A 26,426-nucleotide genomic window follows, 5' to 3' on the forward strand; every position below is an offset into this window, starting at 1 on the left:
ACTTATCATTATATGGTGTAAAAGAGTCACAGCTCCTAAACTAAGGTGAGATGTTTGGTGATTGCTATCGTTGCTTCTATTGAAGATGTCAGTACTTAATGCCTGATCCTTTACAGGGATGTTGTCTTACCCTTTTCACATCTGCCATGAATTAAGACAATTCTATAATTGAATTCATTGATTTTTAAGCAGACAGATCTGTTTGGCAGGAAGTTGTGTTTGGCACAGAACACTGCTCAGAAAATCCAGCCATAAACAGCAGTTTGCACATCTTCCTTGAATGCATTTTCTCCAATATCCAACTATGGATGCCTGCTCTGCTCCCGCCACAGCTCTATGGAGCTAGGAAGCTCTCTCCTGTGTCTGTGTAGTGTGCTAAGTTTGTTATTCACTGACATTTTTTTTTTGATGGACTATAAATATGTCTCTCCTGGTTTTATGATCCTTGGGAAGGAACATTGGACTAGTTCAGGGACAGATCATGAGGTCCGATTTTAATAAAAGGAGATGTGTTTATATTAATTTTCTCATTTCTTAGAGACAATGCTCATTCATATTCTATAATAACCAGTATTTGCCCAAATACTACACATAATACCTTCCGATTCTTTTGTAAGAATTTAGGACCATTTATGTAAAGGTACTACTAGGCATTTCAACAACTAGATGCAACTGAAATCTGGCCACATGACAACAACATTCTGAAGGTATTAGGCTACATTTTCACGAAAGTATGCCCGCCCGGCATCGAGGAGTGGGGGAGGGGTGACTGCTCTCCATAGAAATGCACGGTGTACGGGTCGTACACACGGGAAAAGATAGGGCATGACCTATCTTTTTCCTGTGCATGGAGCGGTACCATACCTCCCGTGCAGCCATTGTCGTCTATGGGTGCCCACAAGCTTGCAGTTGTACATATGCCCCCATACGGTCGTGTGAATGTACCCTTACCTGAAGAATTGATTGTCTACAAAGAGTGACTATATGAATTTGTAAGCTTCCAGGTAACATGTGGCATAATCCACAACCTTCAGGATGAAGCGTTTGACCCCTGCAGCTAGTAACGTCCACGGGCCCTACAATGCCAACAGCAATCCTCCGTACAGGCTCCTCAGTAATGGATAAACATTTACAAGAATAGCACTGCCACCACCTTTACTTAAAGGAAACCTACCATTTGACTTGATGCTGATGATGAAACAAACACACTTTGAGACTGCAAGTATATAATATAACATTATGATAATGAAGCTCTTTCACTTCTATGGCTGCTTAAGCGGTTCTCCTAACTTGTAAGTTTTTCTCTGCAGAAGAATATGATGCAATCACTCTTCTCCCTGCCAGACAGAATAATCATTTGCTGCACCACCGCCCAGCTGCCGTGTATGAGTGATCCAGCTCAGGTTGATTAGTCATGCTTGACTAACCTCCATTTGTAATTTCAAGCTCCGTGATCTAGGCAGCCATGCTGACCCAGCTTTCCCAAGATCCTGAATGTTATAATTGTTTTTTTCAGCAAAAATACTCAAATCAGTGATTAACCAAGATATGATCCTGCATCAGTGTAGCTATAGCAGTCTCAAGGTATGTTTGCTTCATAATGCATCAAATCAAATGATAGATTTCCTTTAACTTATTTACTAAGTTAATAGGGGCCAACCTATATCCCGTAAATTAAAACACAAATTTGATAAGCCAAAATACAAATTAAATCAATTAGCTATTAGATTTCTTGAACATAATACTAGTAGCATTTTCCCTTTAGAAACTTAAAGGGGTATTCCCACAGAAACAAGTTTCTTATATGTACTCAGGATAACAAAATAACACATTCTCTAATTTACTCATATTAATAAAAATACCACATTTCACATATATAAGTCCAACCTGTCTCTAACAATCCTGCTGTACACAATTTCAGTTGCCCCTAAACATGACTTCTGACTTTAGGGTCAGGAACGCCATCTTGGATTTCTGTGTGACGGAAATGGAGCCGAGATTTCTGTCTCTCTCTGCTCTGTGCCAGTAGTGCCGACCCCTGCAGTCCAGGGGCTCACAATGATATATACACTGACATCCAGCTGGCAGCAGCATGAGGAGAACAACAAGCTACAGACAGATAAGTAGGGAAGAAAAGCACAGCAGATCTAGTGTGTTGTGGAAAAGCAGAGATTTAGGAGAGCTGACATTGGGCCACATGTATCATAGTTTTGTCTCTCTGAGGTGAATTTTAGAGAAATTTGACGGCTCTTTTTTGCACCTTATGTATGATCATGTCTTTTTACTTGTGATACATGTTCAGTTTTTCCTATCCTGGCAGGCGCAAATTTTGGCTTCTTTTTGAGACTTTTTGTTGCAAATGTCTCAGATCCACGTGAGGGGGTTATATACAGGAGTGGACACAAGCCACCTGAGGGGCTATATACAGGAGTGGACACTACTGTTAATTTGGGATTTAACATGTTGCATTTTTAATGCATTTTGAAACCTATTACAACAGCTGGGGAGAGTTGATTTTCCTAATTACATTACAGTACTGTTAACATTTTAATTTACAAAACCCATAGTAAATGCAATGTTAACACATGCGTTAATGTGGCATTTATATTGCTTTTGTAAACGCAAATGTTAACAGTTATGAACTAAGGCATAACACCTCTGCTCAGCTGTTGTACTTGGTTTCAAAATGCATTAAAGATGCAATTGAACCGCTACGTGTGACCTCACCCTTAGAAGTAACCAATAAATTAAACATTTACAGCATGTGAAATAATTCCAATTTACATGTTAAAATAGGGTCCTTGAAAAAACCTTCCTTTGTACCTGTCCTGGACCAGGTGCAGATTTGCGCCAAAAAAGTAGCAAAAATGGCGCAAAAAAGTGAAACCTGAGTGAAAAGTTGCACGGAACATCTGGGAAACAATGATACATAAGGCACACTGCACAAAGGTGCAACTAAGGCGTACTTGAAAAAAGTCAGAGTTAAAAGTCGCAAAATGGCACAGAAAACGGCAAAATTTAGACAATTTGCCTAGCTGAAATGATACATGTCCCCCATTGTGTGCAATAGGCATCTAATGGATCTTATCATCTCTGATCTGTCTCATATCTCTTTCTACTGTATGTTTCAGGGTGTTAGTACAATGTCAGATGAAAGTGTATACAAAGCTGTGCCCCAATAATCTAACCACATTGTCACACCACAAAACTAAAGGGATCATAATGTGTCTGCTTAGAGAGTCCCCACCCACACTCTGAAATATTACATTGATCATCACGTAGTGATAGGAGCTAAAACAGCAATAAAACAGCAATAAAACTGAGTAAAATTGTGAAGTAAAGGGTTAAAAACGATCTTTATTGTGTTAACATCACTAGAGGATTGAAATTTGAGAATTTTCTTTCCTGGGAAAACCCCTTTAAAGGGAAACTGTCACCAGGCGAATCAATATAAAACCACAATAAGTACCTTGTAGGGCCGGTTGCATGTGTGCTGGACATGTCTTTATAAGTTGAGATCCCTGCCTGCAGCCGGAAAAATGTATTTACCGTATTTTTCGGACTATAAGGCGCACTAAAAATCCTTTGATTTTCTCAGAAATTAAAGGTGCGCCTTATATATGAACCGTACTTACAGACAGCAGCTGCCTTAAACTGTGCACAGGTCTGCCACCTGCTGCTCATTCACCCTTATATATGAACCTAGATGTTTTAGCAGCCATTTATTGATGGTGCGCCTTATAGTTCAAAAAATACTTCCAGTCAGGGGGATGGGGTTTCATGCACAGCAGTCAAGGCCACATCTTTACATAACCGCGCGTCCTTATCTCTTTGTGGCCATAGCAGACCCCGCCTCCAGGCTTCTTGTCCTCTCCTTGGCCTGTCGCAGTCTCCTCTCAATTCTCGCACAGCCTTAATTATGATGCAGCTGTCCATCCCAGGTCTTCTCACACCGAGGGCCCCATAGCATCCGCTATGGCTGTAGTAACACCCCTGATAGTAGCAGTTATCCGGTACGTGGGGCAGAGCAAAATATTATCCAGGCAGTCCTTCCATACAACGTGGAATCCCCAAAGAAACTCTGCCTGGTGTTCCGTGCGGGCAACTTCTGGGTGTTCTATGCATTAATTTACACCCAGTGGGTATTTACTTCTACCCCTGGCTTGTGAAAGGAGCAGCTTTTTGCATGAGTCTTTGATTTATGATTTAATGAAGCCTTATAGCAGTGATGGCAAACCTTTTAGAGGCCGAGTGCCCAAACTACAACAAAGACCCGCTTATTTATTGCAAAGTGCCAACACAGAAATGTAATTTGTGATTTATACTCCCTTCTCTGTTACAGTTTTCATTGATACCAGCACCTGGAGGACACCAATAAAGCAGAAAATAGTCCCAGGTACAGCTGTCACTTTAAAATACCTCTGTGCACAGCAAGTCCTGGGCTGTCTGGGACTGCAGGAAGATACCTGGAGTCATCTCTGGTGTTGGCCTGAGTGCCCACAGAAAGGGCTCTGAGTGCCACCTCTGGCACCAGTGCCATAGGTTAGCCATCACTGCCTTATAACTTCTGACAGTAACAAATTACAATGGGGAAGGGAGAGGGGGGTAGGACTAACCCACAACCTGTTAGTGTGTGTGTGTGCTCTTAATTATCATCATTTATGTCTATGTTATTTGGAGAATTTTTTTTGTTTGAGTTTCCCTACAAAATAAAAGCCATAACCCCCCCCCCCCCTTACATACTAAGAAGGCTCCTGTCCGGGATGAGGGCCAAACCATATTCTATGGAAGGGGAAACCCCTCACAATGTTTACAGGATCTACCATGACCCTTTGGAGCCAAGGTCTCCAGGTGGGTTGCAAAGACCCCTAAAATGTAATTTAGGATTTGTAAATTAGTACTGAACCTTAACTAAACCTTTTATAAATCTGCATAGTACAGACATTTGGATGAAATTTAACAATATACACTATTTTGCCCCTTTCTTCTCCTGCAGTGAGCAGTGTTCATGAAAGACTCATCATGGCTTTTCAAAGCAGCTTTATAAGGAGAGTTCAAGTATTTAAAAATTTAGGAATACTTCACTTAATTTCTGACAGATGGAAACTTACAAAATGTTTAAAGGAACACTAAACATAAAAATGAATGAATGATTAAAGTAAACAAGAACTTGCCCTCAGTCTGTCAGTTTGCATAATTTTCTGTGTGCAAAACAACATGTTGAAATCCATGATCTGGAGTGAGATGTCTGGTCTAGTAGTGGGACTCCTAGAACTCTGAAGTTTATGGAAATGCCATAAACACTGTGGTTGTTAATAACCTGTATAGAAAATCTACAATCAAACTTAATAAATCAGGGACACGGATCCAGGTCCTTGACTAGGTCTTATATTTGTTATCTATGGCCTCCTTCCTTCTAAAATCAATTTTTAGAATTAGGCCAACGATCCTAGAGGGCTAAGGGGATTTTATCAGAGCCCCTCTGTGCTGTAGCGTGAAAGGCTGTAAGACCGTCTCCTCCACCCCTGCTCCCTTCCCGGATTTAATCTCCCTGCAGCAGAGTTGGTTTCAGCGCTAACAGTAGAGGGCGAAGGGGGGGGGGGGGGGGGGGGGCTCATAAGCACAAGTTTAAAAGTTCATTTTAGGAGAAAGGAGGCCATGGATAATACAAGAAGATTACCACAGTCACGGTGCCTGGATCTATGAGTAAGTGTCCCTGGTTTATCACGATGGTTTGTGATGGTAGATTTCCCCCAAGCCCGTTGCCCACAAGAGTTCTGGCGGAGAAGCCAATTTTGTGTGCAAGTGTGATGTCCTGGACCACACTTGCATCAGTAAACTGAACTCCAGGGTCCATATTTTTTTTTTTTTTTTTTTAAAGCCCCTGCACCAGTTTTTTTGTCCGACCTTGCACATTCTTTTCCATGCAAACTGCTTGCACATGTATTTATGCAACACTATAGCCAACGTAACACAAATTTATGCACATAAATGTGCAACATATTTATCATGCAAAGTCCAACAGAATTGTGTTGCAGGCTCTATGTTAAAGGTGCACCAAAAAAAAAAAAAAAAGTTGGAGCAACTCTGTTGGAGCAGTACTCCCTACACAGTCAACTGCACATAGTACAGTTTGCACTGTTTTTGATAAATGTGGGCAAGTATGTCCATTCAGTGATTCAAAGTGCGGTCCAGAAAATCCCACAATACACAATGAATTTCTCAGAACTCGCTTGTTGGCTACAGGCTTTATCCCAGTGGTGGACAATTACTAACAGCTACATCTTAAAAAGATGAACTCACATCACCAAGAGGAAGAATATAAAAACAAGATGTGCAAGCAAACAAATGAAAAATGGAACAAAATAAAATACAACTAAAAACATGAAGCAAACTTTTTCTCCGTTTTATTTATATTCAGGTAAAAACATGAACCTGATGAAGTAGATTATTGCAGATCTGAGAAATCAGCACATACAACAGGACATTGAGAACATTTGCTTTCATTGTCAAAACATTTCCATCCCCCCCTCCCCAAACCCCAAAACTAGACCCAGAAAAAAAATAGAATAATAATAATCTGAAGAAAATTAAACTGGGCATTAAACTGTATTTTTTATATTTTTTTTTGTTTTTAAATGTACATTAACTTGAAATGCTATGGCTGTATTCTGATAAATACAGGCCAGCCGAGGTTGTTGTATTTTTTTTTTATTTGTTTTAATTTTTGTCTTTTTTTTGTTTTACATTTTAAACAAATCAAAAAGAAACCAAAAACATCACTCAGTTTTTTTTATATACTGTGTAAACAGTTTTAAAGTATCCTGGAAAAAGGCCAGAACAAATGATCAGACACCTTGCTTCCTCTTAGAACATCAGGCCCACATATCTCTGGAGCTTCTTGGTAAACTTGCCCTCGGATAGAGGTTACTACAAAGTTGCTCCTCTCTCAAAAACTAACAACGAGGCTGCACTTGCAGGGAACTCAATTGCACATAACAAGTAACCAGGGAGGTTGTGTCAAGTGAGAAAAATACACTCAACTACATAACCACAATTTGTCACAGGCTTTGCGATTCCATGTACCTGTATGCAGAATCTGCTTTCGGATGGGAACGAGTGGTGGAGGGAGTGGACTCATATTTAGCTTGATGGATACACACAGACTGGGATTTTTAAACTGCACAGCAATATTTATTTTTTTTTTCCAGCTTCAAAAACATCCCTTTTATCTTCCTTATAATTTTTCTTTAATATCCCTCCTCTTTTAAAGTCACACGGCAAAGCAATTTAAAAACTTCACTCTTCAAATAAAGGATAATTTAAGCAAAAGGAAAAAAAATCTAAACAAACTCATGTCATGTCATGTATCTTTCAAGCCTGATCAGTTTTTTTTTTTTACGTCCAGGGGGCTGTTTAAATGGAACTAGAAGGTCTCTTTAAATTTTTATTGTGTTTGTAGTAGGTTTTTTGTTTTTTTTCTACAATAAGGCGGAGTTTGTCGCCTTGACTCTGGTGACATGTTTAGAAAAGTAAGCACGATTTGCCTTATTCTTAAGCAAGGTCCGTGGTAAAGTCCCATCGGATCAGGAAAGGTGGAATGACTGTTGTCCTTCGCGTGCGGCAATTAACAGTTTCTCACGCATAATATCAATGCTAGAATAGTCTGGCAGCTTAAGGTAGTTGACGCACGTCATAACGGAGGGCAAGAAATCATCTGGGTTTTCAGTGGATTCAAAAGTCTTGCGGACTATGGTGAGTGGAGGGTTCAAGCTGCGGAAGCCTATAGTGAAAGAGACAAATATAGAAACATTATATACTCAAAGTAGACACAATTTTGCTTGCAGACACTTGTAACAAGTCTCCTCCTTTGTCTTGAATGGGGCGTTTACCATTAGTTGCGTGCTTAAATGCAATACTTATTAATGGATCCGTGCCCACAGGAGTTATTGTAATGGACCACACCATGGTATGTTATAGAGCAAGTCCTAGGCAGAATTTTTTTTCAGAAATCATTCTGACTATAGTCAATGAGTTAATTACAGGGGTGTATAGAGTGGCTGTCACGCGTATACTACTAGGCCATTCACAAAGTGGCAATGTACAATCATCTTCTTTCAATCAATTATAAGATTTTTAGGTCCGATTTTACATGTGTAGCTCATGTCTGTCTCTTACATGTGTATTAGGAGGATGCAGCATGTCAGCAGATAAAGCACAGACACCAGCCATGCTTTACTATACATTACACACAGACATGAGCAGGGGGAGGAGAGGGGAGGGGTAACAGGGGTGACATCACTGCCTCTGCCCAATGTGACCAGCCTCATTTACATAATAAAGAAAATATGATTTTATAATGATTAATGAATGAAATAACTAGATAAAGGCTGGGGTGGGATCCTTGTGAGCTGCTCCAACAGGTAGTAGTGACAGGACAAGTGACACAGACCTGATGACAGGTGTCCTTTAATAAATGGAAAAAAAAAAACAAACAAACAAAAAAAACACTATACTCTCCACAAGATTTCGGCCACCACTAACCTTCATATTCCTAAACAATAATTAACTTAAGCTTTTAAAAGCAAATTAAATAAAAAACCCCGATGGGCCCTTTTTAACTCGTGTATGATAAACCACTCAGTAGTCTACAGCTTTTTTTTCTATTGTCTGTAAAACCAAAACAATTGCTTTTGTTACAATTTGCTGCTTTAGCAAAGCAGGAGGCAGAAACTCACCTCCCACTGGCAGTCTTGGGCTCCCTGTGACAAACTGGAGGAAAAGTCTCTGCTGTTCATTATCAAAACTACTGAGGATTTCGAAGAGGAACTTCACAGCTCGACTGAAAAAGAAGTGGAGGACGTAACACAGTAAAGTTATACCGTGGAAGCTGACAAAACAAAAATAACAGGCTACCAAAATAAAAAAAAAATAACTGTGTTTACTGACCTATCATGTGTATATCCATGGTCAGGCCTACAGCACTCCATAAGTGTCTTCACATCCCAAGGATCAGCCTTACTGCCGCAGAGAAGCTGATCCAGCTGTTAAGAGAAAGCAACAATCACTGATCCGAGAAATCATTCAATATGTAATAAAATATGTTGCATTACAAAATTTGACTAGTAAAATAGGTGGACAGGAAAATGTATGGAAGAGTGTCATTATAAAGCCATTGCTCTGTTCAAATAGGGTAAAGAAAAGACTAAGAGGTCACCAGATAACACGTAAAATACTAGACAAAGAGAACAAAGTAAAATTACAAACCTCCTCTGGGTAAAAATACTGCAGGTGGTTAAGAGGGAAGACGGATTCAAAGCCATCTCGAAAAGAGTCCAACTGCCTGGAGACTCCTTCATTCAATGCCCAATAAATTACCAGCTGCAAAGAAACACGGGAAGATGCATGTTATCATCAAGTTCCCATATGCCTTGGATGTCAGCTCCCGCCGTAATGACCTGACAGTGCACTAGGCAGAACTGGGTTCCCCACTGCTAAATGAGACAAACCAGCAGGCCAGCATCATACTGTGCTACGTTTCAATTACATCAAGCCCCAAAGCGCTACTGCCTGGGAAGCAAAAGTTGTTGCTGGAGTTTTGTTTCTCCCTCTAACTTATGAAGGGTAAATTGAACTGTAATAGATCAGGGAATGGAGTATCCAATACTACAGCTGTGGCTGCATTCCTCTTCACGAGGCAGATTTCACCACAAATTTCAGAACAATGTTTATTTCACAATTAAAATTGCAAGTCAACTCTTACAATGCCTTGTATATAGAAGCCACAGGGGACTCAAGTGGCCAAAGTGTGAATCTGAAGTTCAATTTCAGCACAAAAAATTGGAGACTAAGTTTCACTTTTTTGCTGTAAAATTCCTTTTTACATTACAGGCAAATATTACATTTGAAAAGGGTTTTGAAGACGAATTCAAATTTTCAGTTCAAAATCCAGCATGATATAGCAGTGGCACTCACTCATAGATCCAGGCACCCCGACTGTGGTAATCTTATTATATTTATTATCCATGGCAACTTTTACAATTTTGCTATTAAACATGAAAGGCTCTTGGGGTGTTACCAGAGCCCCTCCATCTTCAGACTGTTACGCTACCCTCCCCCTGCACTTCCTGCATCTGTAGATTACGCGGGCAAAGGGGGAGGGAGTTGAATGAGACACGCACTGCACAGTGTTAAAGTCTGTGAATCTGCAGCAACATAAAGCTCTGGTAACACCTTTAGAGCCCCTCAGGCTCATAAGCAGAATTTTAAAATGTGATAACCTCTCCAGAAGGCCAAACCCTTTAAAAAGACCCCATCCCTAAAAGGCCATCCCCCAAAGAGCTTAAAAGGTCAAAGAGATTTCATTGTATATGCCAAGCACCTTCACCCCATCTACAAAGTATGACATTTAAAGCCAAACAAATATAAAATACAACCTTAAAAAGCACTCACCCGTACGTATTCATCCAGATTGTGAATAGTGACAGGCACATCCTTCCCTCCCTTCTTCAACTCAATATTGGGGAATCCTGGTAGTGTAAAATCCAATCCCAGGTCTTCTACAGAGCAGCCATTCATATTCAAACTTTCAAGTGCAAATTGCAGACTCTCTTTGGTCTATGATGAAAATAAATATGAATAAAAAACAAACATAGCATAATAAAAAAATTCTACTGTTGAACAAAACCCCTCAAAACACAGGAGTGTTTTGGCCATGAACACCACATTATAATCACAGTCACTTGCACATGAGTAGACAAGTCCCATGGACTGCTGTGATGCCATTTTTGGAATGAAGCAGGTCTTATCCTGTGGAACCCTATTAATAAGCCCAATAAGTACAATATATTCAACCTTCAAATACAACAGACTGACAAACAAAGCTATATTACATTTAATGTGTGAATATGCCCCCTTGTGGCAGACAAGTGTTTTTGTGGGTCATTTGATGGCACCGTCATTAAACAAATTCTATACACAACAAAGATTGTGTATAATCTTTTATGGCGTTTTACGATCAACAAAGAACTGAAACGTTAATTTTCTACTCACTACAACTTAAAAGTCATGCTCTATTGTTGGTACCTCGTCAACAAAAGATATATAGAATACAGTTATACCTATACCAATCCTAAACTACGGTAATACAATAGTTACCAGCGCCTTATCCAATTCCAGTCTCTTTTTCTGCCTCACAATTTCTTCCAGATGATAAACAGATTTTGCCACCACTGGGTCAACATTTAGCAAATCATGCGAGGCCAAGGAGGATTCCTGCCGTAACATCCATTTGTAGAAAGGCAGTCCAAGAGGAATGTCCACCTATAGAGAAATACAAGGATTCAATATTGGTCAAATTCTGAAAGAAAAGTTGCAAACATAGTTTTCTAAATTTCCAACAACTGTATCTGGATGTTTCAAAACTACATATTGCAATGAGGAATGCTTTCTTAATCCACACAGGAAAATATGGTGGAGACTTAGATTACATGTGGATAAATCATGAAGCCACTCACCAGTCTGAAGTCCATGATCGCTTTTGCCATTAATTTTCCAAGAAAACGGAACTTCATCTTCACTTTAGCGATATGTGCTGGTTTAGCGGTCCGACCAAAGGGAAGAGCAAACAGGCCCTGCAAGTTATGAACGTACTTGGTCCCTTCTTGACTACCTAAAAAATGTAAATGATTTTTAGAGGTTAAATTCAGAAAACCTAAAAAGTAAAAATCTCAAATAGCAGGAAAAAAAAAAAAAATTAAGAAAAATTAACCGAATAACTTGCCAATCTGTAAACACCGAGAACGCTTAGGGCTGAACTACAACTCTTTATGGTATTAACCTTTGCGGAACAACCAATTTACCTTTAGGATTAGCAAGTTGGATTTCTTCACCTCTCCATAGGCCAAGGTCGGCTCTTTGTAATTCCTGAGATACAAGTGCATAAAACTCCAAAGTAGGTCCCAATCCAGTTCCAACCTAAAACATAAATTGAAAGGCAAACATTTAAAACCGGCTCAAACTGACCAACAGGTAAATCCACTGGTGGACCCCTAGGCCCTGCATTAGAAGTGCTGAACAATGTACCCGGCTCTGTAATTTATACATATTATTAGCAGAGAATCTCAACTATCCTATGAATTTATATGATTATATTAATAGATTATGTAACAAACTTATAGCTGTGGTTGGCCCCAAGATCACATGTTCCCGGTGGGCCCAAGGTATCCCCAATCTGACACAGATTTAAAACAAGATAAAACAGGTGTAAATCAACATACAGCCAATACACATTGTGGTACAAATAAACTGCATGGAGTGGGGCTAAACAACGGAGGTGGATTTGACATGGCTTGTACCGGATTTAACTTGGCCGCGATTCCCCCATCCTTATGCCGCCTCCACAACAAGTAGGTCCGCTCTTAATAAATCCCCCCTCCCCTCCCAATGTGTTTCTTCTAGTGCTTTTAGGTGGCACAAAGCAAATTGCAAAGTAGAAAAGCAAGAATACAATGTGATTATCTACAGCACCAAACTCTCCAGGACCCATGTTAAGGTTTGATTCCTATGGTTAAATTGCCTTCCCATCTCCCGGTCACATGGCTGCTCAGAAAACATCAGCCGTATTCATTTGAATAAAGCTGGAACCCTGTTTTAATTCTGGTGGAACTGGTGGAAATTCTGACCCCTGGAACCCTCAATATCCTAGACCACTATTTAAGGTTTATTAAAAAAAAAAAAAAAATTCAAAACAAAATAAGTACTCGTTATGGTTATATGTTTATGTTGGGAAAATGTTATTAGGGTCATTGCCCTTGTTGAATTATAGTTTACTGAGGGATTATTTTATACTACATGAATGTCATTACTCCTGCTGTACTACAGCTTTTTACAGTTTTTTGGCTTTTAGTAATTACAAAAAAATAAAAAAATAAAAAAGTATGTGTGGGAAGATTTCCTTGTATAGGCACATTATTCTTCCCCATAGCATTGATATAAGAAGCTATTCACTTACTTCATTCTCGTACTGAATCTCCAGCATAGCTCGTGAGCTTCCAAGATCCTGCATCACTGATTCAGCTTGTTTCAGAAGATCATCCCTATTCACAGTGCGCTAAAAGAGAAAGGACACGTGCTGGGCTCAGCCAGATGGAAAAATATAAAATCAAACTATGCCCACGTTTTTTGCCACAGAAATGGCTCAAACCCTTATCGGACATCCCCAGAAAGAAAACTATAACCTACAGCTTTAACCGCAGCAATAAACCTGATGCGAAATGATCAGTTACTTTAAAAGGATTAAATGTAGACCGCACCTTTTTCCTGTCCAGTCTAGGAGCTACTCGGCTGTCCTGAGAGTCTGACTGATTAATTTCGGGGTTAGTGTCCAGCAGCCTTTGCATTGCCCGATCCCTGTCAAATGCAGTCACGTAGAACAACATTTGCCGAGTGTCAAATGGAAAGAAGAATGGGCTGAAGAAAGAAGAAGAAAAAAAAAAAAAAAAAAAACCCATAAAAAAAAGGTGTAATATTATCATCACAGCTACAAAAAAAAACCTGTTCTTATATCAACTTAATAACTGGTTGTGAATAAATATGTGGAAGCAGCATCACTAGGCAAACCTTGTATGTGAATAAGAATTAACAAGCATTTACTAATTAAGACATATTAAAAAGTTACAATATGCAATACATGCAAATACATAAAATCACTTACAGACCAACTCAGTACATTTTTTTTACTGGAGAATAATTCTGTCCACACAGCAAACAGCCAAGTATCACACAATAAAGATATTACCTACTACAGCATTTATGGACAAGCGATGGGATATGCACAGGTCTGACTATCCAACTTTCGCAGGAACCAAGCCAAAGTATAAACTATTAGCAAGCATTCTCCATTGGGCTCAGCTATTATCCCTTGAGAAAGACTACTTGCACAAAACCGTTTGCTTTTCATGGCCCACAAACAACCAACCCATGGCCGGTTGTAGAAGAGACGGCCTGAGCCGCACACACAGGCAAGAATAGAACCTGCTCTATAAAATGTGTCCTAGAACATGGACAAAATACACAGTGGAGGCAAAATGACAACTTACCAGCTCTTCCCCAGCTCTGTTAACCAAGTGGGAATATTCCCTGTCATGATAACCAGAGGATCCTGCAGCTGTCTGTTTGCCTTTGCAGTCAATTTGCTATTGTTAAACTCAGATGTAAGAATAATTTCTTTGCAGACAGCATTCTAAAAGGAATTGAAAAACATTTTATTAATACACCATAAAAAGACGTAACATCACTCCCCCATAACAATCAGAGCTGAACAAAAAGGACATAGGTTCTCACGTCAAGGTTAAATGAATGCATTTAAAACCCACACATTTTCACCACTGACACTTACTAACTTCAAGATAACAGATGAAAAACTTGCAAATTGTTGTACAAAGAAATAAGCACCGCACATTATAAAACATAACTTACATCAAACAGGTAATACCAGTATCTACTGATGGCGTGAAGAACCCTTAGAAGGATCACCACATCAAGGGATGGGTCATCAAATGTGATGTTTTCAGGTGGGGTGGAAATGAGGTAATGGTCTAAAGGACTAGCAATTCTTGGGCAGACACCATCTAAAAAGGAAGAAAAAAAAAAAAAACACTTACAAGTCATGAAAATACCAGTTTAAATGTCACAAGATATATACTCCTCAGAACAGAATGGCACGTGGCTGTGTAGAGGAGAAAAAACAAAACAAAAACAACTTCCAATTCCTATCTGAAGTTAATACAATAGCTGTACAAGTTCAACTGGGAAGTGCAGCTCCCAAAAGCAAAGAAGAAAACTATGGGAAGAGGGTAAACTTGCTACATTACAGACTTTCCTTTTCAATAAACTGGTATGAAGTGAAAAACTAGAATACAATAAAAGTCCATAGGAACCTATGCTTTATAGAATGAGATGTCTTCAATTTGGCAGTTTGATTTTTTTTTTTAATTTTGTGTCTTCAATTACAAGACAAAAGGTTTGTCCCATGTTTCTCTGTTATCCCCATCAACAGGACAGGGCGATTGTTGAGCGCTCTGATTGTTGGGTTGAGAATGGTGGTCTGATTACTAATAATTGTATTCACTAGAGCACTACAGGAGAGAGCTTGGCACTCTGCTCAGCTACCCAATGCAATCCTTTGGACTGTTAATGCTTGACCTACCGCTCCATTATGGGAAACGGGACCCAGCAGTCAGACTCCTGCCGGTCAGCACATTGGGGCACATTTACTTACCCGGTCCAGTCGCGATCCAGCGGCGCGTTCTCTGCTCTGGATTCGGGTCCGGCCGGGATTTATGAATGTAGTTCTTCCGCCGTCCACCAGGTGGCGCTGTTGCGCTGAAAGTCATCTCATCGCGCCGGAATGCACCACCTCGGACCAGGTGAAGGTAAGCGCTCCCCAAGCGACACTTTTTCGTTTTTTAAATGCGGCGGTTTTTCCGAATACGTCGGGTTTTCGTTCGGCCACGCCCCCCGATTTCCGTCGCACGCATGCCGGCGCCGATGCGCCACAATCCGATCGCGTGCGCCACAATCCCGGGGCAATTCAGGTACAATCGGCGCAAATCGGAAATATTCGGGTAACACGTCGCGAAAACGCGAATCGGGCCCTTAGTAAATGACCCCCATTGTCTGTATTTTTCAGTGGATTGGGAACATGAAAACTTGGGACAACCCTCTTAATTTCATTAACATACTTCCCACGGACATTCCGACATTGTTTGACTGGTTCTGAACTGAGCTCCTTTAACAAGTCTGACAATTAATCCCACGTTTCAAACTGTGGAGTTTCTGTAGTGGTTGTCCGAAGAGAATTTTTTACACTTGGCAACTTTTTAGTCCCACAGGAACTTATTTTTCACTAGTTTAAAAACTTACTAGAAATACCAATATATAAAAAGGTGCTTTGAAGTGAGCTTACCATGCCACAGCTCATCATGCTTCTTTGAATTCCTAGGAGAGGTTTTGGTTGGTGCAGTTTGGGCACGACCTCGTTTGCCACCTACTGTATCCTTTGTGCTCTCTTCCTCTTCTCTAACTGGTTTGTACCTGCAATCCGCACACAAGGCTTAGATACTTCTCAATTTTGAAAGCAGTAAAATTTAAGAAACTAGAGTATTCACGGAAAGTTCCAAATGACAAAAAGAGGCACCTACCAGATAGTGTGAGTCTTGGTCCAGATACCAGCTCTTCCTAGAGGATTACTTTCATCATCTGTAGACTCTCTTTCCTCCTCTGTCTGTATACTATACTGTCTCACGGCTTGATACACAGTCATGTTGTAAGGAAGTAAGTGATCACCTATGTAAAACTGTAGCCTGTGTCGCACATTTCCTGAATTTAAAAACTGTGCAGCCTAGTGAAGAATTAAAACAAGTGTCAATTTTTGTATTGTATTCAAAGCACGATTTATGGGGCCAACTATATTTATAAAAATAAAAAAAATAAATAAAAAAAGAAGGAAAAGAAAAAGCAATACACATTCCAGACATAGAGGTACCTCATATAGTGGTGGAATGGCACTAATATGAGAGGTAATAGATGCGACTGGAAATTATATCAAGTGTTAAGGAGTATCCCCATATAGAGCACCCGAGGAGAGATACCAATACCACAATAGCTGGACGAATATCTCTGACCATACAAGACATTTACTGGCCGATTTGTACATCTGAACTGCTTTTCACATTTTGTGCATATACAGAAGCTGGCCTCACTTGAGGGTCACTTCAAGCAACTAATCAGTGGGGGTTCTGGGTGACTGTTCAGTTTCTAATATTGATTACCTAATACCAGAGAACTATACAACCAATTATCTATTGGATATGTATAACCACAAATCTCTTACCAATGACTCGTCAATTTCTTCATCAGAGCCATCGTCATCACTGTCCTCATCATCTTCTCTCACCCTTCCATAACCTAAAATTAAAATAAATTTTAAAGAAAATCCATGGAAAACATTTAAGGGATATTTTATATGAAACAAAAAGCCATACAAGAACAGCTTGTATTCACACCAAGAAACCTTAAAAGGAAATCGACCACCCGGATAAAGGATTGTAAACCAAGCACACCAATAGACTGGTATGCGCCGCCTCTGGCAGGCTCTACTCTTCTCATGCCCTTGTTTTTACAAAAAAGGCTTTTAAAAGTATGCAAATGAACCCGACCGTCTCTAGGCTCCATTGCCACCTATGGAACCCTTCAGGCTTGTTTGCATAATTTTAAAAGCATTATTTGTGTAAAAACCAGGCCGCAAGAAGCTAACAGAAGAGCCAGTGAGCCTGGTTTACAATCCTTCATCCTGGTGGTAGTTAAAAATTAAAACTCACCTCTAACCACCAGATATCTTTCAATAGCTTGGACAAGAGCCAGGGGATCTATTTTAACAGGTCCACCTTTCCACTGCTTTACATTAGTGCATTCTGGATGTCTCTGTAGTTGACATTTCAGCTGATGTGTATTGAAAAACTTCAGAGCTTGAGACCCTCTGGTAAGAAAAAAAAGACAGCCTTAGGTTAATGTTTGTACAGATTGTGCATGTTAAATCCGTTTTGCAACTGTATGTGTTGATGTATAATGAATTCGTCTTGTGTTTTTGTCACTAGATTAAATAGCTTTCTCTGCTGTCAAATAGCAAATGAGAATTGATGCCTAGGAAACAACAAATATTACTGTGAATTATCACACTCTGCAACGTACCAGTATACTGACCAACACGATGGGAGATAAAACACAGAATGCTTGGGCATGTTTTCCCCCTGTTCCCCCCCCCCCCAAAGTTACAAATGAATGAATGGAAATGCATCAATTTACAAAGCTTTAAAAGGTTACATACCTGCTCCCGGTACCATTACCACTTGGAAAGTCGTGCACTTTCACTGGGAACTGCTCCATCTGACTGAGACAGTTATTCATTTTGTGCACAAGTGCCAGCAAATGCCCGCTTTCTGTCAGCTCTATTCTCCCCAATGGCTCCTCTCCCGGAAGCTATAATCGGTTAATAGTATATAAAAATACAGTCACTATTTGTGCAAAAACCAAAGCCATTATGTTTACACTGCACTACTATACAGCCAGATCACTTCAAGTTATCAGGGCCTTGATTTATGACGACTTAAAAAAAAAAAAAAAAAAAAAAAAAAAAAAAAGTGAAAACTTGCTTTTAAGATCAGATTTAGGTTAGGGAAGGAGTATTCCAATTGCAGTAAATTGATCCATTTGATCCCTGGTTTTGATGAGAAATCCAGTGTGGGAATCCCAAATAAAAAAAGTCAATATAGCAGTGATGAAGGTAGTGAGCGATAGTCTACACCATCAACCTAGTGAAGCTCAAAAATAGTCACATTTATCCACTACACAGTGTACAACACAACACAGTTCTTGTTTTCCCACTTACTGAGAACCATTACCCAAATGTATGAGACGTGGGTCCATTGATACACATGCAATGCACATCACCACTTTGTGCCTGTACCTGGAAGGCTTTTGCTGTAGTGTGGTTTGCATCATCAATGTTATTCCCTTCACTTATCTACATGTTGTGAGATACATGGAACAGCAAGAAGCAGACTCATGGTCACGAGTTTGCAGTGCATGGCTCAGTTTGGTGTTCCCACAGGAACATAAACTTTACAGACAATTCCAGATTTATTGCCGTTATGTATTGTTGGTTGTACAAAGTTCAAGTGTACAAACGAAATTCGCTTTGGGAGAATAAAATATCTTATCAATCCAAATAGTTATTTGGCAAAGCAGCAGCTCTCTGGACCATTACTGTTAAGTCCATTGGAACAAGTCCCATCTTTCAGGTTTTGGTTGTACGAGGGGTGGTAATAAGAGGCAGCAAGTACCTCGGAGGTAATTAAAACAAATCAGTAGATATACATTGGAGAGGTCCTGTACATACATTTTGATAGTCTGTATATTAAGTGAACAATGTACATTTGGTATTATAGGACAAAGAATGCGGGAAGAGATTATTCATGAACAGATACTGAATGATATGATTTTTGTTTCACACATGTTATTCGTGAACGAGTAGAAATATGATTACAAAAAAATATATATATATATATATATATATATATATATATATATATATATATATATATATTACAAAATTGTACTTTTAACTCTGGTGAATATTTAGGATTATGTTAACAAAGAATCAGGAGAAGAAACGAGTATATGTCAGCATTGAGTAACAAATAGTCACAGAGGTTCAACATACAGGCCAAAGATTATGAAATTCTGAATGAAAGGACTTTGTTACGATCTATAAAATTAAGCTTTTGCACAATTGTATTTCGTTACTTACCGGGGACCCAAAGAAGACGTGCAAAAACCTTTTAAGTCGAATATCTCTGCTAACGGCATCTTTTTCACTCTTAGAAGTTAAGTACAGAAGTAGTTGCTTCACAAACCCACTGTGCTGGATTTCAAAAGAGGAAACATCAGACTCCGAGACAATGCTGCGGATTTCTACAAGGCACTCAACGCCACCATCCACCTGGATAAAGTACAAAAAGGTTACAGTATCACAGTAAAAAAATTGCCGCAACAACATGTTAAATTTGTGGATTGCACCATGGACACACAAAAACCCCCCCCTCAGACTATTTTATACATCAGTTACCGAAATTTTTGTTTTAGTACCTGAAGGTTGAGCTGCTCTGTGGCATTGCAGAGTCTCTGGAGCACATTGAGTGCAGGATTGCTGCCATCCATGTTCTCTGAGCTAAAATATCGTTCCACAAATTTATGTGCCTGCTCCTTTATCCATCCACGAATTCTCTCTCTGAAAACATTGGGGTAAAAGGAAATAGGTATAATGACCAACAAGACACTAGGCATCAAATCTGCTTGGTTACAGGACAAATGTATTAGTCATCTTCAGAAGAAACACAGTGAGAGTATAGTACCGGTTGTTTGAAATGGTATCCTTAGAAGCGGTTCTTGCTAATCCACTAACTCCCGCTGTCCGTGCTGGTTCTATATTGTTGCTGTTCGACTGTGTGCTCAATCGGCCCCAGGTTTTTGGGTTTAAGCTAGCCAGAAATGAGGATTTGGGAGACTGTGTGGCTGTTGGGCTTTTTGCTAAAATGAAGAGAATAAAATCTAAACATCAAAATATTAACCAAGGTCCTAAAATGGAAGATTTAAATTAATTTGAGTTTCACCAATTTGAAGCGAACCCGTTGGCAAGAAAATGCAGCATAACTTCTGCTCTGTTTGCGGCCCGACAGACATTGACATGCGAGTGCCACTTATGACAAAGACAATAATACAAGACTGTACAAGCAGTAAACTCAGCCATTAATAGGACCTGGAAACAACAGTCCTGTGCATGAGCCCACCGAAAAGACTGGGGACATGTGCTGGCCGTAGAAACAACGGCTAGTGCAAATCCAAAACGGATGTGTGAGGGTAGCCCCATTACCGCCTACACAGAATAAGCAGAAATAGTCAAATCATATGTAATTGGTTTGGAGTGAAATGTATATTTATCTGTTTGACCACATCATCTGCCTACAACATGATAATTATGTGCTGTATTTTTATGGCAATGGGTTCATTTTAAAGAAAAATAAATAATGGCCCACGTTAAAAAAAAAAAGAAAAAAAATTATAAGCCTTACCTTGATTGTCTGCTTTGTCTTCATCTCTAGGTGGAGAGTATTTTGGCCTCCTAGGCCCACGCTTTGGCAGCCTCTTCCTCTTCAAAACATCACTGAGCCGTCTTGAGCATAAAAGAGAATTATGGCTTACATGAAATATAGTAAAGACTATGAGAGTTATTTCCCCCACAGGCTGCTCTCCATGGAACAGAATAAAGTGAAGTCTCCATATTTATTGACCAATTTCACGCTCTGCTTATATTTTACAAAATAAAGTTGCAATGTTTCCTCACCCTTGTGGACTAAGATCTAAGGAGTCATCTCTGTGCTGGAGGCTTGGAGACCCAAGGTCAGCTGCTGCATTTCCAGCTGCAGTACCAGTTCCAGTGTTTATGGTTGCTGCGCTAGCAAGAGAACCAGAGCCATTGGTGCAGACCTTTGGTGGACTTGTTAAAAGTGTTTCAGACTCGGCCAAGTTCTTGACTTGATGCATGACACCTAGGAATAGATATAAAGAGCATTAAAAGCCATGGAAAAAAAGATGCAGAATACCTCATTAAACTGATAAATGGTAAACAGTTATTGATTTAAATTGAACAATATGCTATGTACAAAAGAGGAATTACATCATCAGAGAAGCAACTGTAAATTACCTTCCCTTCTGAAGTACACACTGAATATATCTGGCAATTTTTGCATCAGTATCTCTGCCATCTGGAGAGCTCCAACCACTATTTTGAGGTCTTGACTTGACAACATGGATGCAATGTGACTACCACAAAGAATAAAGAATTATAAACAAAAAACGACAAATTTGCAAGCTTAAAAAAAAAAAAAAAATATGTGAATTTCAATACGCATTTGAAATCTGAAAAACTTACATTTCTACTATACATTTAGTTAAAAATGTGATTAATGGTGAACTTATAAAATGTGATATCTTCAAGATTTGTTAACTCACACAATTTAAGTATGCCACACCTCTGTGTATATCAAATTAACAGGTAGGGTGAATATGCATCACCCACAAATGATTCATTGTTACAAAACAGTATTAAAACATTAAACATAATAAGAGTTAATAGTGTGACCTGTCACTTAAAGTCACTGTCAGCTCACATATTCAATTCTCAATTAAGAGGTTACAAAGAATAAGGCATGCCTTACCTGGACACAGCATGGTTTTTTAAAACATCTTTGAGTAGCTCAGCATCGGCAAAATAAATTATCCTAAGGATTGCTCTAAGGCACTTGTGTCTGACGGCGGGTCCCGCCGAAGAGCTATAGACTTCATAAAGCACTCCGAACAAGGTCTTAATAAAAGACTTCGCCAGCTCAGGGTCCTCTTTCATCAACTGCGCCCTGGCATCATCTCTTTTTAGCTCTGAATGACCACCTAAGACGACAAAAAGCACAAAGTCAAAACCTGACTGTACAGGAAACAGAATGCTAAATAAATAAAACATGAAGATGAACCAAAACTAATGGTGTAGATGGAAAAAAAGAACATGCTGATAAAAGGTTCAAAAATTCAAAAAGAATCAAAACTTAAGCTTTTCTTTCATATTCAAGGCTGATTTTATCTGAAGGACACAGTACTAGTATCCATGCACTATCTTGCAAAAATAAATGGGAAATTCAATGGAAAATTGGGTGACTAACATTTAAGCAATATTTTGCAGTATTACTTACTAGTGTTAGCATTGGCTAAAGGGTTAGGTTTTCTCTGAATGGCGCGTGCAGTTCCGGTATCCTCGTTGATTTGCTGCATAGAATTAAAATCAATAGTATAAACACGCCCCAGTGTAGACAAACTTATTTCATCCTCACCAACCTGATGGGCTGCCTGAGAACACAGATATAAAACAGAGAGATAATCCTTGAATAGAAAACACAGAACTTTATCACGTACAACGTTAGACTGTGTTTTGTCTTCTTTGGGTGAGGGAAGGACTTCGGTATAGATTAAAAAAAAAAAATTGTTAAAAGTCTGAAACAAATTTGAGACTTATGTTACAAATTTTATTTCTCCTGTAACTAGAAAATGTTTCCAAAATACACACTATGTAATTAAGTTATACATACACATATGTATGTATATACGTCAAGTCGAGATGTTTTTTGCCCATTTCTAACCATAATGAAATAAACGGTGTTTAGCTTGAGAAAAATAGTAATTGCTCAAGACTGAAGATTAATACACAGTCTTAATATTTTCTTAAAATTATCTCTAAAAAGATTTCAGTAAAATTAAATATACCATGAAGGAAATACCATCAAAATAAAGCATGATAAGCCAAGTCAATAAAGCATGCTATGCCCTGCAGGGGACCTGGGCGTTGCACACCTTAGGCTGGAGAGCTGGAGGGATGAGTGCTGCTCTCCCCTCACTTTTCCATAAGAAGCAGTGCTGCGCGGCCGTACTTAAGCTGCAGATAGAGTATGTTCCATCTTTTTTGCGGCGTGGCACAATACAGTACCATGCACTTATATGGCGGCCATATGCTAGCCACTGTACATACGGCCAGTACATGACAGCGATATACGGTTGTGCGAAAGCGGCCTTATGCCTCGATCCAGGTACCGTGACTGTGGTAATCTTATATTGGTTATCCATGGTTGCCTCCCTTCTAAAATCTACTTTTAAATTATACCAATGATCCAAAAGGGCTCTACCAGAGCCCCTCTGTGCTACTCTGCCCAAGTGCACCCCCCCCCCTCCTATTGTGTGAGGAAGTGCCAAGGGAGCAAAGTTGAATTTAGAAGGAAGAAGACCGTGGATGAACAAATATAAGAGGGTTGCCACAGTCACAATGCCTGGATACATGAGCAATTGCCCCTGCTTAATCATGCTGGATTTTGATAGTAGATTTAATTTAATAAAAAACTAAAAAAAAGGGGGAATACGGTCAAGAAGCTCTGTAAAGAAAGGAAAAACCCCTCAAGTTAGCTCTTAATATTCACCTATAGAGGACAAAACATGGCCTAGCATTATTTATGCTGCTGAACATACACAGACATGCAAAGACAAGACTGAATATGGATGACTGTGAGCCACAAACACACATACTACCTTAATAAACCCAGTGCAGGACTGCACAAAAAAAAGTGACCATCTAATGTGATATGATATTATGGAACAGTGCAAGCATCAAATATTCCACAGCAGACAATCTGGGATGTGACTGCAAGGGCAGGGAGAGAGAACACATGCCAGAGCAAGGCTGTGGGAGTGACAGCATGTGCGAGACAGAGGCTGGAAGTTGGAGCACACGTGAGACCAAGGCACGAGAGGGGGAGAGACAGCATGTGCGAGACTGTGGCAGCGAGAGCAAGCAACAGACAGAAGGCCCAGTAAAAACATTTAATGCTTAGGATGGCTTTATGCAGTTACCCAAAATATTAATCCGTAATATAACATGGTGACCATACGTATGTAAACAGAAGTCAAATGCACCATATTGCTTTTACAGAAATGATTACGCAAACATCCAAAGGATGGAACAGGCACATTATGGGTGAATGGATAGGTTAAAAGGGGTCAGGCAAAACCCTTATAAGTTAATGACTTCATACAAAACCCATGGATAACATCTATACATACACTAAAATGCTGAGAAGCATGCATAGTCCTCAACGACAATATTGCACACTCCAGGATTAAAGTTACCTCAATAATTCGACTGTCAATACGACTGTATGGATGCCAAAGCCCACGATCATCTCTCCACTGCCAAATGGCCCCGTCAGTGTTTTGGGCATTTCCTTTCTTCAACATTGTATCAACAGCAAATATACCTTCTTTTGGTAAGCATGGCATCAGTTCACTGCAATAAATGGGTTTCCAGTTAGTAGGATAGATTACTTTTTATGGATACAAAAATAAAACAGCCATCAATTCATAAAGTGAAGTACACACTTGCAGATTCCATTACATATTTTTACAGATATGTATATAACAAGGTGTCTACAGCATGCTTAGAGATAATATCTGGCTGGAAACAATACATCAAGATTAAAAGCCACCCCCCTATCCTAAAGAGTCTATATAGTAAAATCTATATTTCTTGGCTTTTAAAAAAATTTTAACTACACAACTGAAATCCAGTCCACACTACATGTAGAATTCAGACAATAATTTAGTTGTATTGAATAAATCCAAAAGCGATAAAAAGCTGCAGAATTTCCCCTATCGTGTGTACATAAATCCTAAACTTGGCATTTAGCAAAAGCATACAGTCCTTAATATTCAAAAGTAAAAAAGATAAATACATACCATATGAGAGAAGTCAGTTCATACAACTCTTGGGGACTTCTAGGGACCAGGTCAATTTGCTCCAGGCAACTACCATTTGAAGCCCCACACAAAAGAAAGTGAAGAGTTTCTGCAATGTCTAAAACACAGAAGTGAATTTGTGTATAAATCGTGATAGAAAGGTGTCAAAAAACAAAAAGGTACATTCAGACCGCACTTGCGGTGTACCTTTAAAATACTTTTTGAAGTTTGACGGATGTCAAAACATATCCTCAAGGCCCAATTTACCTGGCCAAGAATTTCTTTTATACATTTGTATAAAATATGTACTTTTTTGCTTGAAAAGAACACTACTATTCATTTTAGACCATCAAAACATATACTGTGCAGCATAATGAGTCTACAGACAATAAATACACCACTGTATAAACGCATCTGCAAGTCATTTTTCACACAATATACGTCCAAAATACACTTTTGTGTAAATGTAACTTTATTCTGAATGACAGAACTTACTTTGTTTCATGAGCTGCACGGCCAGCGTGGGGCAGTTGGAACACATCAAGGAGAACATCCTTACTACCATGATGAACATGCCCGAGCTCAAGATCGGTGGAGTCACTACCAAAAGTTGCTGGATGTTAGTGAGCAAGTCTTTGGAAGCCACTTGCTGAAGAAGGTTCTGCACCAAAAGGGGGAAATATAAACCTTAGACTGAATTTATTGGACTTTTATATTCTGTTTTGTACAAGCCATTGTTCACACAATGTGCTTTAAGATGCGTTACAAAACATAATAGAAACACACTGTTAACACAGCACAACAGATAAAGATTAACCAATATTCACAAGGCAGCAATTACTAAATTCCATAATATTTTTATTATGGCATTTTAAAAGAAATACGCAGAAACTATGGATAGTCATTGATAATTGTGTTCAGAAAACACGTCACACATAAGATCATGTACTAACGGGTTATGTATAACAATCTCCAACTGGTCAACCACAGTACCAAAGGAGGCTCAGGTGGGCCCAGGTGGTAACCAAAATTACCGGATCCCAGAAATACTGCAGAGGACAACCAAATTATGGAGGCTGGTAATGATACAGGTATTTAATTACCCTGGTATGGGGGTAATGGAGGGGGCATGCATACAGTAATGCACTGCCTATTCTGTCAAACAGAAAAACACAGGGCATCACAGGAAAATCCAAGGCTTCCGGTGACACCACAAAGCGTTCCAGCTTTAATAGTAAAATATGGATGACCCCATTAGGTTCTTATATATAACTTTGTAAATATTTTGTATTAGTGGTGAGCCCCTTCAAGTGTTTATCTCAAAGTAAAGTTAAACGTGAACAAAAAACCCCACTTCTCTCAATGCATCACCTACAGTACTACAGTAGCTCTAATAAAATCCTACCTCTTCATGCTGGAAATTGTCTACAAGACGTGCAAAACAGAGGCAAGTGCTTTCAACGGATTTCTTATCCTATTGA

General features: G+C 39.3%; 1 protein-coding gene across 8 annotated transcripts in view; it reads right to left on the reverse strand.

The window, feature by feature from the left end:
- Positions 1 to 6,385: 6,385 nt before the first annotated feature.
- TRIP12 (thyroid hormone receptor interactor 12) overlaps positions 6,386 to 26,426 on the reverse strand; it is a 64,294-nt gene continuing 44,253 nt past the window's right edge. For 5 of the 8 annotated variants that reach the window (XM_072143363.1, XM_072143368.1, XM_072143367.1 and 2 more), the window contains 29 exons: positions 26,351 to 26,419; positions 25,441 to 25,606; positions 24,946 to 25,063; positions 24,340 to 24,496; positions 22,362 to 22,515; positions 21,837 to 22,065; positions 21,323 to 21,441; positions 20,963 to 21,167; positions 20,691 to 20,791; positions 19,974 to 20,148; positions 19,708 to 19,849; positions 19,370 to 19,561; positions 17,888 to 18,039; positions 17,382 to 17,539; positions 16,895 to 16,968; positions 16,203 to 16,402; positions 15,968 to 16,095; positions 14,479 to 14,630; positions 14,100 to 14,242; positions 13,314 to 13,470; positions 13,013 to 13,111; positions 11,862 to 11,976; positions 11,517 to 11,671; positions 11,158 to 11,322; positions 10,453 to 10,617; positions 9,268 to 9,381; positions 8,950 to 9,044; positions 8,739 to 8,842; positions 6,386 to 7,783 (listed from right to left, as the gene is read on the reverse strand). In XM_072143363.1, coding sequence (XP_071999464.1) covers positions 7,587 to 7,783; positions 8,739 to 8,842; positions 8,950 to 9,044; positions 9,268 to 9,381; positions 10,453 to 10,617; positions 11,158 to 11,322; positions 11,517 to 11,671; positions 11,862 to 11,976; positions 13,013 to 13,111; positions 13,314 to 13,470; positions 14,100 to 14,242; positions 14,479 to 14,630; positions 15,968 to 16,095; positions 16,203 to 16,402; positions 16,895 to 16,968; positions 17,382 to 17,539; positions 17,888 to 18,039; positions 19,370 to 19,561; positions 19,708 to 19,849; positions 19,974 to 20,148; positions 20,691 to 20,791; positions 20,963 to 21,167; positions 21,323 to 21,441; positions 21,837 to 22,065; positions 22,362 to 22,515; positions 24,340 to 24,496; positions 24,946 to 25,063; positions 25,441 to 25,606; positions 26,351 to 26,419 — 4,200 coding nt within the window. In that variant the 3' untranslated portion in view covers positions 6,386 to 7,586. The remainder of the gene's footprint in view (positions 7,784 to 8,738; positions 8,843 to 8,949; positions 9,045 to 9,267; positions 9,382 to 10,452; positions 10,618 to 11,157; positions 11,323 to 11,516; positions 11,672 to 11,861; positions 11,977 to 13,012; positions 13,112 to 13,313; positions 13,471 to 14,099; positions 14,243 to 14,478; positions 14,631 to 15,967; positions 16,096 to 16,202; positions 16,403 to 16,894; positions 16,969 to 17,381; positions 17,540 to 17,887; positions 18,040 to 19,369; positions 19,562 to 19,707; positions 19,850 to 19,973; positions 20,149 to 20,690; positions 20,792 to 20,962; positions 21,168 to 21,322; positions 21,442 to 21,836; positions 22,066 to 22,361; positions 22,516 to 24,339; positions 24,497 to 24,945; positions 25,064 to 25,440; positions 25,607 to 26,350; positions 26,420 to 26,426) is intronic. The other 3 variants (XM_072143369.1, XM_072143366.1, XM_072143365.1) reach the window with 1 other exon arrangement.

Source organism: Engystomops pustulosus, chromosome 3 (assembly GCF_040894005.1).
Source record: "Engystomops pustulosus chromosome 3, aEngPut4.maternal, whole genome shotgun sequence".
Classification (NCBI taxonomy): Eukaryota; Metazoa; Chordata; class Amphibia; order Anura; family Leptodactylidae; genus Engystomops; species Engystomops pustulosus.